General features: G+C 40.7%; 1 protein-coding gene across 4 annotated transcripts in view; it reads right to left on the bottom strand.

The window, feature by feature from the left end:
* Window positions 1-14,889, bottom strand: part of SLC26A4 (solute carrier family 26 member 4) — a 62,304-nt gene that overhangs the window by 16,784 nt on the left and 30,631 nt on the right. For 3 of the 4 annotated variants that reach the window (XM_035254101.3, XM_002751739.6, XM_035254100.3), the window contains exons 9-17: window positions 13,063-13,210; window positions 12,024-12,137; window positions 7,760-7,837; window positions 7,521-7,616; window positions 6,210-6,316; window positions 4,152-4,221; window positions 2,004-2,096; window positions 991-1,086; window positions 151-381 (exon numbers count right to left, since the gene is read on the bottom strand). In XM_035254101.3, the coding sequence (XP_035109992.1) occupies window positions 151-381; window positions 991-1,086; window positions 2,004-2,096; window positions 4,152-4,221; window positions 6,210-6,316; window positions 7,521-7,616; window positions 7,760-7,837; window positions 12,024-12,137; window positions 13,063-13,210 (1,033 nt within the window). The remainder of the gene's footprint in view (window positions 1-150; window positions 382-990; window positions 1,087-2,003; window positions 2,097-4,151; window positions 4,222-6,209; window positions 6,317-7,520; window positions 7,617-7,759; window positions 7,838-12,023; window positions 12,138-13,062; window positions 13,211-14,889) is intronic. The other variant, XM_078343150.1, reaches the window with a different exon arrangement.

Raw genomic sequence — 14,889 nt, 5'->3', positions numbered from 1 at the left:
TATTACACTTTTTTTTTTTTTTTTTACAAAGGCATTCACCTAGAAAAATTACAAAGCGCATGCATTTGCCCTATTGCAAAGCTGGACAACCCATATCATTTTACTGTAGCCAAAGCTCCAAATATATAATTCAGAAAACCAGAACCTTACCACCCGCAGTGACTTCACTCCAACAATGTCCAGGAAAGATATAGCTCCACAATCAAGCACGAGGCTATGGATTGGCACTTTGGGAACGTTCACTTTGACTGGAAGCTCGGAGTTCCAATCTACTCGAATCTCTATTTCCTTGGTTGGGATATCAAGTTCCTCCAGATCTTCAATATCTTCATCAGGCTCAAAAGCATTATTTGTTGAACCAGCATCACTTACAATGCCATTCTAAACAAAGAAAACACTGTTAACTTCATTGTCAAAGATTCGAACTGTCTTTCAGCCATTCATATCGAATTATTTGAAAGTCCTACACACTGTTCCTTGGTAAGCAAAACGTCAAGGAGATGAATTCTTAAGGATAAGTTTCACCTCAGCCCAAACTGACATTGTCTAGGAAGAAAAGTGGGACAACAGAGGAGCCAGGAAACTTTTGATTTCTGGAAGATTATGGAACTTTGCCATTGGCCAGAGAGTCTGAGTACAAGTTAATAGCTCCAAAACTTCATGGACTTACTGCCTTCTACGATGAGTAGTTTTCTGGCATTGAATTTGCACACACTTTGGTCCTTTAAGTAAAAATAAAGTATAAAAATAACGCAGATATTGTCCATGGTGGGGAAAAAAATCACACCCCGTGTTTCTAGGCAGGGTTGCTGATTTTATTCATTCCCTTCCATTCCTCTTGCCTACAAGAATAGCTCAGTTTTTCTTTGATACATACATATCATTTGTTCATACACATCCGGGTACTAAAGGGGATACATTTAATTTTAGACCTGCTCTCATCAGGGAAAGAAAAGAATTTAAGGGGGGAAAAGAAAGATGTTGTCTCACCTTTGTTGCTCTTAATTGTCCATTTTTTATGAGTTTCTGTATTTTCCTCAGTGCTTTCAGCCTCTTATTATATACTCTAATGGCATCAAATCCAACCTTTGGAAATAAATGTCAAGTTACTTAAAATGCCTGGCATCTAAAGCTTATTAATGGCAACTGTTATCTGGAAAGGCTATTTCTCAAAGGGTATAATTCCTGGAGATAGCCTGCCAAAAAAGAAAGGATAAGGTCCAGTGGAGGAGATCTCCCTCTACTACCAGGCTACCCTACTCCTACCCAGAAGCTCAGGGAAGACAGTAAAAGACAAAACAGAAAAAACAAAAAACCTCTTTCGTTTTAAGTCTGTGTTTTCCAAATTCACTTGGTGTCACAGAGCCCTTTTGTTATATATTCTGTGAACATTCCTCTGAATCAGTTTGCCCTGGAACTCACTTAGAAAAACATTTAGAAAACTTAGAAACTCACTTAGAAAAACACTGATTTAGAGGCAAACACCAAGTTAAAAGCATAGCATGACATTCAGTACCAGAATTTTCTACGTATTTATTTCATTAGTGTTTTTTACTCTTTGCTGCAACTGGGCAACCCTACCTCCAATACATATTTCCACTGTCTCTCAGCTCACACAGTTTTCAAGCACTTGACATGATTTCTTTCCTTCCGCTAACTGCCACACAAAGCCTGTTAGTCCAACTAACCTGGATCTCTTCCTTCTATAAACTCTCAACTGTCTATACTCCTTACTTGGAACTTACTAAATTCTGCCTAGAAACATCTCTAATGTTTTGTCTGGCATAGTTATTGCTACCTGGATTTTAACGTATGTGTTTTTTAAATCCCCAAATAGACTGTAAATTATTTGAAGGCAAGGATGTTATATTTTATTCTCATTGCCCTACACAAAGGGAAGAAGGTCTAGGGCCTATTCCTGGTTGGAGCCCAATAAATACCTGTAGAATGAATGAAGTCTCAAAAGAGGTTAGAAAACAAATTTCTAGGGATAAAATACTTACTGTGGACTTGATACATTTTTTAAAACCATCGACATTGCCATAGAAAATAGGACTAGAAAATCTAAGAATCTTCACTCCTTGAGGTTCTTCAATCTGGCATTAAAAGAAATTGTCTGGGGTTAAATAATTTCCGGCCTCGGGTATTTAATTACATTTCTAGTTATTTAGCTGGAAGCCAGGTCACAGTTGCTCAGAGGAGCTGGGTTGCAGCACCCAACCTACCTTCTTTTCTTTTCTTTTAGTTTCGTTTCTTTCTTTCCTTCCTTCCTTTTTCTTTCTTTCTTTCTTTCTCTCCTTCCTTCCTTCCTTTCTTTTTTTTTTTTATGGAGTTTTGTTTTGTTGCCCAGGCTGGACACAGTGCCACAATCCTGGCTTACTGCAACCTCCAGCTCCTGGGTTCAAGTGATTCTCCTGCCTTAGCCTCCCAAGTAGCTGAGATTACAGGTGCTGCCACCGTGCCTGGCTAATTTTTGCATTTTTAGTAGAGATAGTTACACCACACTGTCCAGGCTAGTCTTGAACTTCTGACCTCAAGTGATTCACCTTCCTCAGCCTCCAAAGTGCTGGGATTACAAGGCATGAGCTACTGTGCCCAGCCTCTTCAAGTTTTCTTGAATAGGGGCTTCATCCCAGCTGGGAGGTAATAGGTTACAAAAACTCTTCGACCTCTATAGTCTCACAGGTCAAAGTTAGAAAGGGCCTTAGAAAGCAATTTATTCAATTCTCTGATTTTCAGATGAAGAAACTGAGGCTTAGAACAGTGCCATGATTTGCCTGAAGTTCATTCCACTAACTCCCCTGATTTTGCTAACATTCTTTAAAAGTAGCAAAGAAAAACAGCAAAACCAAGGGGATTTGCAGAACTGAGGCCTATGATATCATCTGCTGTTCTCACCCTGATATACCATGGCCACATCCAAAATAGAACCCATGAATCATAGAATCATAGCCTTTTCTAGTCTTCAGGAAATAGCAGTTTTAGTCTAGCTCCTTCAGATGAGAAAACTGAGGTCCAGAAAGGCTGAATGACTTGGGCAAAGTCTCGCAAAGATGGAGCCTAGAAGTCAGAATTCCCTAACTCAGCTTAGAGTTCCCTGCCCCAAAGCCAAAGAAATCTCTACATCATTTTATCTCTCAATGGCACTTGGCTCGACATAACAGAAAGATCCCAGAAGTAAATTCAGTAGCAGCTACTGAAATCCCAGGTTCAGTGTCCAACAGTTTTTTAATGTTACGGTAAAATTAGACTACAACTTCCTAGGGTTCACATTATTATTATTATTGCTATCTTTTTATTTCCTTCATTTACTTTCTCTGCTTTTTTATCTTTGTTTCCCCTGGTTATCACTAAGCAATTTTATTTGCAGGTGACACAAGCCCATCAATGGGATGTTTAATTTTTTTGTTTTTCATTTCCTGTGTCATATATTATTTCTCCTAATTCCAAGGATAAAGCAAAGTGTCAAGTAGTAAGGTCTTAGTCATAGAGAACTTGATCATTTCTTGTTAGAACTCAGTAAAAAAAAATCTTACGGAAGATAAGAATTATATAGCAGATAAATAAAATTTTGGTTGAACATCTAGAAATAACCTAATTGCCTATTATTTTTAAACTCCTCTTACAATGGTTTTATATCAAAATGACATTCAGCTGGCCAGGGGCAGTGGCTCACGCCTGTAATCCCAACACTTTGGGAGGCCAATATGGGCAAATCACTTGGGCTCAGGAGTTTGAGACCAGCTTGTGCAAGATGGTGAAACCCCATCTCTACTAAAAATACAAAAGTTAGCCAGGCCTGGTGGCACCTGCCTGTAATCCCAGCTACTCAGGAGGCTGAGGCAAGAAAGTCACTTGAACCCAGGAGGCGGAGGTTGCAGTGAGCTGAGATCGTGCCACTGCACTCCAGCCTGGCTGACAGAATAAGACTCCACTTAAAAAAAAGACATTCAGCTAGCGTGGACAAAATTCATCTTAAACCATGGATGTCAGAAGGCACTTTGGATCAAAAGTTTTTGTGACACTCCCTGTGGGCTAACAGACTTTCCCAACAGGCACTTCTCCCCTTGGCTACCTTGTACCTGACATGGGGCTGCTGAAACTTTAGGCTAGTAAACCCAAGTCCAGCAATGTCTCACAAAGGCACTTACGTTTTTGTAATTCTTGGTACTTTTGTAGATATCTGTGCTAGGGATGCTTCCAAGGCCATTCCAAGAAGGACTAGAAGAAAAAAAAATCAAGGTCAAGATTTTTTGGAACAGCCACATTTTGGAATAAAAAGTTAAAAACAACAGCTACTAAAGAGCGCATCATTCTGGTGTTTTGGACTCTGTCTTTATTGCAGATGACATTTTCCTGTAGCTAACTCTGAAATGAACAGCTGGTGTTTGTGTGGAATCGGCAGGGCAAGGGAGAAACTGTGCCTCTCTTCTGATGGCTGAGAGAAATAATGAGCATCATACTTGCACGTGCACCACACATTATAGGATAAGCAAAGAGCTTTCACGCTTGTGAAGTCTTATTTAAGCCCTGCCATAACCCTGAAAGGTCATCAGCATTATGCTGATTTGTATTGTTAAGTAAACGGGGGTTAAGAGAAATTTAAAAAGGCCTGGAGGTAAAGGGCAGCACAGCCTCTGTCTTAACCCCTGGGTCTTCCAGTGCCTGGCTCTTCTTTGTGACTTTGTCCCTTTTTATAGAAATAGGAGACTGGGAGGACCAGAAATAAGTCTTTCCTGTCAACCAGACTGTGATTTCCTGTTCCTGATGCAATCAGATAAATTCTGTGATTCTTCCTGTGTGACTAGAGACATGCTAAATACAATTCCTGAAGAAAGAGTATCTGTTTAGTGTACTTTCAGCATTGTGCTCTCCGGATCGGCATGATAATTTCTGGAAATTAAGTACTGTGGAGGATACTGCTTTTCGTTGGCTAAAAGACAAGAAATCAAACTAGCAGCTAAAATGTGCCACTAGTTTTTCCCTGGCTTGCAGGGCTGTGCTGATTTTTCACTTAAAAGTTCATAAGCTAATCTGTCTCTGTAAAACCCTTCTTTCCCAACTACACCCACACAAGAAAAAATAGACACGGAGGCATTTACAACATAGGAGACAGCATCTTCAAGGGGGCTTTCGGAGATGTTTCCTAGCAGCAAATTGGGTACTTTGGGAGCTTGCAAACTTTCTCAGGCCCTTGGCCAATCATTTTTAGGGTGCTGAGGTAGAAAACACAAGGCTTTTGGGCAGGCACCAATAAGCCAAGGTAGGGAAGGAGGACAAGAAGAACCAGCCGGTGGAACAGGAGAGGTGAGCTGATGCTAAGCTGGCGACGTGCATCTTGATGCTTTTCCAGGTGTCTTCTTCCTCCATGGCCCAAGCACAGGCAGAGCAGGGGCCAGAAGTCTGGAAAGATGATGGACACTTTGAGGAGGGAGAGACTGTTCCCTTCCAGGCTCAGGAGGGCACTTAACTAATGCCTCTCTAGGGTCAAAACAAAAGCAACCAAAAACCACCTTCAGGCCACTCACCTTCCCTCACAGGCTGTTTTCTATTATTTAAATCATGTCTTTGCTGCCTTCACTCTGCATATGAGCTAATTGTTTCCTTCACATAATTGTGTTATATGCCTTATTGGTTATATGACAGATTTGAATGAATTTTGGTTGTCATCAGCTATTTTAAAGTCCTCCTTTCTGGGTTATGTAACTTTTGGTTACTAGCATTAAAAAAAGAAAATGAACTATAATATATAGCAGCTGTCTTGTTCCAAGCATGGGGCCCAGCGCCTCACATTCTTCATCTCATTTAAAGAAGAAACTACAAAATAACCTCAGCCTTTGGCTAAACTATGTACCTTTTAGTCTTACCATGACTGAAAGGAGAGCACAGCAGTGGAGCACATGACTAGGTGCACAGGTTCAAATCTTAGCTCTGCCATGTTGTACTAGCTATGGGATCTTAGAGATGCTTCTTACCCTTTCTGAATTTCTCTTTTCTCACCTGTAGAATGAGACTAATAAAACTTATTCATAGGCTTTTTTTGAAGATTAAGTATGTCTGTAAAACACTGCATGCTTAATTCATAGAAGCACTCAATATACAGTAACTATAATGAAAGAGAGTGATTTCACTATATTAATCAAAATGGCATAAGAAAGATCAGGGTGTGTTGTTCTGTTTATAGGAAATCTCAGTTTTACATTACTCACAACTGAACTCTCAGGACCACAGTCAATAGTCCAAATATAAGGCCAGCTAGTAAACCAAGATCCAGCCCCAGAATGATGGACACTATACATGTAAACACCCAGATAACCTAGAGAGAAAATAGAAATGAAAAGAATTACAGTAATGTATCAGGTACCATAATGTGATAACTACCTGTACAAATAAGATCAATTATCCACAAACAAATTACAGCTTTTTTTTTTTCTTTTGAGACAGGGTCATATTCTCAGTTGCCCAGGCTGGAGTGCAGTGGCACCATCATAGCTGACTGCAGCCTCCATCTTCTGGGCTCAAGTGATCTTCCTGCCTCAGTCTCCCGAGTTGCTGGGATTACCCACAGGTACATACCACCACACCTGGCTAATTTTTTATTTGTAGTAGAGACAAGGTCTCACTGCGCTACCCAGGCTGGTCTCAAATTCCTTTGCTCAAGTGATCCTCCTGCCTCCCAAAGTGCTGGGATTACAGGCCTGAGCCACTGTGTCTGGCCAAATCACAGCTTTTAAAAAATACTGTGACTTCATTCATTTCATATTTAAGTGGGTGTAGAAACTGGACTTCCCAATTAAGACCAACTGTCCCATTTTATTTATTTCTAAATTTTTGAACAGCTAATATATTTACATGGTTCAGAAGGGATTTATCATTAAAAAGGGAAAAACTCTTGCTCACAACGCTCCCCTTCTCCACCCATTCCCAACCTCCCTCCCTCCGTGTATCCACTTTTATTTCTGCCTGTGTCTGTGCTTTTCCCCAGCATTTCTATTCTGGTCTCTTTTTCACTTAACGATTTGTCTTGGAAAATTTTCCATATCAATATGTAGGAAGTCTCATTCTTTTTATGGTTTAAATTAGAGAGGAACTCTGAAGAATTTAGCTTCTGATTTTTAGTTTCTCAGAATAGTTGTGAAGGTTATGTTAGTCAGAGTTAAAGTCAGCATGGGCTTTTACATTTTGTATTTTATTTTTGCATTGTTTTGTATGTTGTTTGTCCTTCTAAACTAGGGTGTTTAAACTTTTTTGTTTTTGTTTTTTGTGTTTTGAAAGCCAAAGGTGTATGAATGAACCTCATATGGGATTCTTGCTGGAAACTGACCTTCCCAGATACAGGAACAAAATGCAGTTCACATGGAAGACTTCATGGCTTTGATTTATCCACACAATTCTAATTTCTCCTCTGGGGTTCCCAAAGTGCAAGTAAGACTTAGGGGATGGGGGAATATAGGGATATGGCAGGAAGCATATAAGAACCAAATCTTATTTCAGATAAAAATAGCTGGTAGGCAACTTACAGCATCAGTCTTATTCTGCCTCCACAGACGAGGAACGTCACACACCTGCATAAACATCCCTTTCAGGTTGGCAATTACAACAGCTGCCAAGACCGACTGCCAAGAGAGACAGAGAAGGCTGTGTTATTCAGGGAATGGTTTTCCATGTGATGATTTTTAAATCTCCTGTTATTTCTCTGGTAGCAGAATAGTGAAGGGAAATTATGCAATCGGTATGCAGAGAAGCAGGGTTATTATACCTTCTGCAAGGGTTCCAGAAGCTTCCCCAGGGCAACAATGGCGATCATCACAATCCCAGCAGAGATGATGCCAGCAACCTGGAAAACACACACCTCCCATGAAAAGAATTCATCCTTCTCCCTAGTTCCAGCTCACTGGATGTGTGTATGAGACAGCCTGTTCACAGGCACACTTCATACTTCCCTGCCTCACCCTTCTGCTCAATACCTTTGAGAAAAATGAGAATCATTTGCTCAAACTACAAAGCTGAACAAAAATGGCATCTACATATGCTATGGCAGAGAAGCTAAAGAAAATATGGAGACTGATCCTATGAAAGTAAAGCCAGTTTGACACGGATTTTGTTCAGAGATATTACACAGCTGCAGTTTCAGTGTCCACTCAGGAGGCCAACCTTCTAATTATTTGCCATGGCAGGAAACATGGACTACCCACCACTTTCCCAACAACAGAGATCACTGTCATATTCTTGGGAAACATATTTTTATGGCACATAGCTGATTCTTCTGCATTATTGAAGGTGCAGCTGTAATAGCAATTCTGATAACACTTCGTACTTGTAGCACATGGTCGCATTAAAGTCTCAGATAAATTTACTCATCCTATTGCAAATGCAAAATGCCACCTTGGCACATTGAGAGGTGGGATTGTGTCTCCTGCTTCCTCCGATAGTTCCACCGAGGCAGGCTCAGAGCTTTGCCCCAAGGCAGCCTGAAACAGTGGCTACGGTGCATCGGGGCAATAGCAGGGGTAAAAGGAAGCTTCAGAAACTTTACCTTCACTGGCAAAAATAGCTCTCCTATGATCCGTAAATAGGAAAGAGGCTGAGGGGGTGGGGACTATTCTCTGGTTTGATTAGATGACCATGAATTCTCTGTTGAGACAGCTGGGGCAGAGCCGAGGTGAAGATTAAAAGGTCTGAAACAAAGAAGAAAAGGAGACAGGGAACTAAAAGCAAAGCAATCAGAGGAAGCAACAGGGAAGACTGTGAGCACAAGTACTGCCTAGTGCAAGAATTCTGAATTAAGGGAGACAGATACAGAAAACAGAAACAAAAATTAGAAAACTTAATTAGAAAGCATTGGCTCCACCTGGCAAATTGATCATTTATATTTAGATTATAGCTGGGCAGCCTGAGGCAATATGATGTGTAGGAGGTGCTAAAAGACAAGCTTTATATGTCTGGCTCCCTTTTCTATGCTCTTTCTATTCCCACCCTAGATTACCAGTACTGTGGTGCTCTTTCCCCTCTCCTGACTAAGTGGAGAAGCTGATATCCTCCTTCCCTCCCTTCTCTTCGCTTTCCTTCACGTCCCTTCCCTTCCTCTTCCTTCTCCTTCCTTGCATTTTCTTCTTTCCTTCCTTCCTTCCTTGCATGCAATTACACAAGCAGTATCTATGGAGCCACTTGCATCTATCTCACTGTGGATACAAGGCTCTGTAAACTGGAGAAAGACATGGAGATTTGGGAACAAGGACCACAGTCAGCTGCCAAACTCATGCCAGGAGAGGGGCCACTTACTTGCCAAGTATGTGTCATAATTAGCTTCCAATTATGGGGGGCCAAGGCTAATTTTGACCACTATATTAAAATCGGTGAGTGATCAATTATTTGTACTTACTTGATAAAGCTTGTTTGTGAGAAACTCTGTAGACTTTGTATCTACAAGCAGATTCAGTTACTAAAAAGCTGTTCTGTCAAGGGAGGGGGTAATCAGAGCTAAAGAGTGGTTTGTAATCAGAATTACTTTTCCATGAGTCAGTAGGAGTCAGATGGGAGTGAGAGAAAGAAAAGGTTGAAATGTTTAATTTTTCTACAATCTGAAGACATGCTAAAAAAACAGTTTATGTCCACCAATACTCATTCTTCCATTCACTCATTCACCAGATATATGCCAGGTGCCTCTTATGTGCCAGGCACAATATACATATCATAGATGCTATTCTTACCTAGAGGAGTGAAACAGTGAGCATTTACAAGTATGTGCTAAGACTTTACATTTTCTTATTTAGTCCACACTATCCCTATGAGATGGATGCAGTTATCATTCCCATTTTATAGTTGCTGAATGAAGTTCCAACATAAGAGAAAACAGGAGAAGCCACACAAGAGAAGACCTGCCAGTTTATTTGTCCATGAGTCCCTGGATTGCAGTTCAGGCCTTAGACTTTTAACCCCAGAATTTAGTATAGATTTCAGCAATTAAATATCAAGCCATTTCTTCACTTGTTTTATTCTTTAATGCTGAAATCCTGGCATCCTTCATTCCTAAATATAATACAAGCCAGTGTGTGGCAGGGGATATTAGGTTACCAGAACACTATTATCCCCCAAGCCCTCTGCCAAGGAGGTCACTTTACATGGGCATTCTTACTGGAACAGCCAACCTATGCCTCATTTGAGCCTGGAGGTAACATCAGGAGAATGGACATCAGCAGTCTGAGATTTGCCTGCACCAAGTGAAGACCATGTGCTCTGGAGAGCCTGTCAATGCTCCATCTCAAATGAAAGCGGCAGAAACTCCTGCTGCTGACAGCTACAGCCTGAAATGCACCCAGCTTTGAAAATTGGCTCTGACCTCTTCCCCTTGACCACAGATCTCTGGCTATGCCTCCGAATATAAGCTGTATTATTTTACCTGCCCCCTCAGAGCTGGAAACGTTTTCAAAAAGAAAAAAAATTAAGAAAAATTCTGAAAATAAATTTTTTTGTTAAAAAGCAGCCAAAAAACTGGAAGAAGCCAATTTTTCCAAGTCTGTCACAAGATCCATTATAAATAGGAAAGGAGCATCACGTGCATATTGGGACAATCAAAGCTCTCCCTAGGCAAGTCACTGTTGGAGTCATTAGTTTTTTCAGTTATTCTCGTGTGTGTGTGTGTGTGTGTGTGTGTGTGTGTGTGTTTGTGTGTCTTCTTTTTTTGAGACAGAGTCTTGCACTTGTCACCCAGGCTGGAGTGTAATGGCACAATCTCGGCTCACCACAACCTCCATTTAGGAATAAAGGGGTTTCACCCCGTCTCTTCTAAAAATACAAAAATTAGCTGGGCATGGTGGTGCGCACCTGTAGTCCCAGCTACTCAGGAGGCTGAGGCAGAATTGCTTGAACCCAGGAGGTGAAGGTTGCGGTGAGCCGGGATTGTGCCATTGCACTCCAGTCTGGGTAACAACAGTGAAACTCCGTCTCAAAAAAAAGAAAAAGAAGGGGTTAGCCAGGTTAGTCTCGAACTCCTGACCTCAAGTGATCTGCCCACCTCAGCCCCCAAAGTGCTGGGATTACAAGCGTGAGCCACTGTGCCCAACTTATATTTATTTTTTAAGTGTCTCTGCCTTAATAAAATCCATTTGAAGACTGTGTGTGTGTGTGTGTGTGTGTGTGTGTGTGTGTATTGCCCTGTGTAGTTTGGGTTTGTTGTTCTTTGTCATCTCAATGCACCTCTTACTCCTAAATAACAGTTTTTTTCTGAGTGTGAGGAAGATAAGACCCTCAAGCTATAAGAGACAGAAGCACAATTTCTGAGTCAGTCCTTTGTGCCCATCTGCTTGGTGTGTCCTCTTTGACAGTGTCCTGCTGGAAAGAGTCGCCTTTGAGCATGGCCCTGAGCTTTCTGACCGCTCAAGAAGGGATTATCCAGAGATTAACTGGGATGCTGGCTCTTTGGTCACCTTGAAAAGGCAACAACTACAAACCACATTTAAAAGATAAGATTAAACCCACATTCAGAACTTGAAGAACATAAATCTTAGGAAGAAATGCCAAAAATGTTACAACAAAAATATTTTTGGCTAGCAAACTGTTGTTCTATGGGACCAAAAGGCCCTGGAGGCAGTTCCTGATCCTTGTAAAGGAAATGTAAATAAAGGTTTTTACTTTCCTGAAAACAGAATAACCCCCAAAGCCATGAAGCACTTTTACTAGGCCCTCTCTCCCCCAGGCAACAAATTAACAAAAATCAGCATCCTTCATTACTGTTTCCTTGACAGTTGTTACTGACCACGGAGAAGCAGGTAAGTGTAGCTACATTCCAGGTGAGCACTGACACAAAGAGATTTGAGAATCGCTGTATCAGAATACCATAAATGTTGTTTTTAAAGAGATTTTAGGTGAGGGAGTGGAATGAGAGGAACTGGCCTGAGGTGAATCAGATTAGGAAGCACAAGTCCCAAAGGCCAATTGTCCTGCTCGGTTCTGTGTAAGCCTTCCCAGGCGACATTCCCCAGGCTTGTTCTCTGAGATGGGTATCACAAGGCTGTTGTTCCTACCTGTGTTTTTCCTCCAGTGCTCTCCTGGACTGCCGTGCGAGACAGAGCCGTGGTGGCCACAAAACAAGAGAAGAATCCTGAGAAGATGTTGCTGATCCCAAAGGCAATGAATTCCTAAGGGAGAGACTGGATGACAGTGATGCTACAAATTGAATCTTTGCAAGACCTTCGCTGAGCATTTCAGGAAGTACACTAAGAATGAAAACTCCCGTGCCCACCCTGCCTGGTGGTCCAGTTTAATTTTCACCACAACAGGTACTTGGGGTCCTCGTACGACATCAGGAGTTTGGACTCCATGCCACCCAAGAGAGGTCTTATTGCTCTCAATTATTTTTAAAGTTGACAAGAAATAGCACCTGATCCTTTGCTAAGTTTTTTCACTGCCTCGTGAATGAAATGTCTACAGCTCTCACATAAAGTGTTTTTCTGTAGTTGAATACTTGCTACAAAGCATATCTTGACTAGCAATGCTGCTATTCTGCTTGATTACTAACCATTTAACTGTTGTCATCGCTATACTGTATTTTCAGAAACGTAGGTACAGGACTTGCAAATTTGCAAGCAGTATGAAATCAGCTTACCTGGCAATGTATCACATGCCTATAAAAACTGCCTGTATATATTAATTGCACGGTGAACCACCTCAACTTAAAGTGGTCACAACTGTTATTAATAATGTTTGTTGCATTGTTTGGTCATATTATAACTACCATTAAAAGTAATTACCAAGAGGTACTGGGTTACATAAAGAATTCTGTTTCTGACCTAATTTGTTCACTTTGAATGTTATTTATGACCTGATTGAATTAGCTCTTCAAAATTAGTGTTATTTCAACTTACTTCTTAAAGAAGCAAAGTGATCCAGCATGCTTACTCCAAAATAATTTCTAATTAGCAAGCACAAGAGGAAAACCAACCCAATGAGATCTGGTGAAAGAAGAATCCAACCCCTTCTTTAGCTGACACCAAAATCTTTTCCATTTATATTTTTTTCTTGTTTTCAATTTTATAAAACCAGTTCACAAAAGGGCACCCATACCTGGTTCCCATCGATGGTGTAATCATACTTGGTGGCATATACTTTTCCTACTGACACTGCAATAGCATAAGCCACCACAGCAATGGAGAACGATGCAGCCAGCATCTCCGAGAACAAGCTCACAGGTGGAAGTGCAGGAGGCAAAAACCTAATGCGTTTTTAAATGAAAAATGCTGTGAAGATTTGACCACCGTTCTTTTTCCCCATCTCATCAAATGCTATATCCACTAAGTCACATATTAGACATCAGAGTACTTGTGCCACGAGAACAAACAGCACATGAAATACATACATGGTGGTAGCAGCTTTTAAACTGTCTAATCAGACGTTGGTGCTATCTCACTGGCTTTCTTTGTCCTCTGTTTTAGAGCCTACCAATACTGCCTCTTCTATATCTCTCACAGGAATAAATCTGCTGTTACTGATTCTTTAATACAGCCCCATTCATGCCATTTCACATGTTAGTGTTTCTCTTTCCACAATTCCATCTTAAAGGTCTTTGAATTTAAAAGAGATTCTAGCCATAATATGAGATTTACTCTATATGAAGAGATATTGGGTCTGTTAGAGAGACAAAGAATGTATGATGCTAACAGAGCTTTCCTTAAGGAAAATCCTTTTCTTAAGGGCCATGACATTTAAAATCTTCTTAAAGCAAAAAAGATTAAATTAATGTAATTATCATAATGCTCCATAGTGACTAAAATATCTCAATGATTGTGGGGTCCAATGACTATTGTTTAACAAAATCAGAGCTACCCTACAAACCTTATAAGAACATTAACCTACACATTTACATCATGAGGTTGACCCAAATATGAAAATTTAGGAGATGGCCTTCATGTACCTATATCTTGATGACTATCCATATGGTGTAATTCCAGAGGCCCCCAGCCATAAAGTGTCTGCCTCACCTACCTCACTTATGCCTAAAGTTTATTTAATAAGGAAACTACATTTTCCCCTATAATTAGAGAACAGTGGTAAAAATAAAATAGAAATAAGGTTTTTAGAGAAAACCATAAAGTTAAACCTAGCGAGCATCCTAGGTATTGCTGAATCTACCTCTCTCGTTTTGTTGATAAAGACCCGAAATGTGAAGTGATTTGCTTGAGGTCAGTTACTGGGTCCAGGTCGAAATGTTAAATATCAAATGATTTCTTACCTAATAAGATCTGTTTGGTTCTCTGCCCTTGTAGCCTTACTCCCTACAAATGAGGTTAATTTTCAGACTCCTTTTCTCCTTATATCCCATCCTACCCCACAAGGAGACTCTGGAATGAACCCCATCTGCAGACAGACAGATTATTGGAAACCCTGATCCAATAGATGGGTGACTCACCATCATATCACCTGCTGGTTTGGATGTGACTTGGGACCACATTTCTAAAAGCAGGCTCCTGACTTGCTCCTGAGACCCAGTCAACCCTCCTTCAGGCCACTAGGCTTGACAGGGTAACTTTCCAGTTCCACATACAGTTTAGTTTTTATAGCAGCCTAATGCACATTGCCTGCCTGGAGGCCTAGATTTCCAAATATGACCTGATCCTTGATTATCCATGGTTGCAAAGTGTAAAGTGCAAAGACTTAAGTCAAAGGACCAGAATCACTCTCAAATGACCTTGGGCATGTTATTAAAACCTACCACTTCCCAGTTTTCTCAGCTGTCAAATAGGGACTATACACTCTTCTCATAGGATTCAAGGAGGAATCACCTGTATAAGCAATTAGTGTCTACACACGTCGTAGGTTTTTGGTATATATTGGGGGAACCTAAGTCTGCCATATTCCTGCCACTCATGTCTTCTGTCTTGCTGAACCCTAAGT

This window comes from Callithrix jacchus, chromosome 11, assembly GCF_049354715.1.
Source record: "Callithrix jacchus isolate 240 chromosome 11, calJac240_pri, whole genome shotgun sequence".
Classification (NCBI taxonomy): Eukaryota; Metazoa; Chordata; class Mammalia; order Primates; family Cebidae; genus Callithrix; species Callithrix jacchus.
The sequence above is the reverse complement of the archived record's forward strand: the minus strand, read 5'-3'. Positions and strand labels throughout refer to the sequence as shown.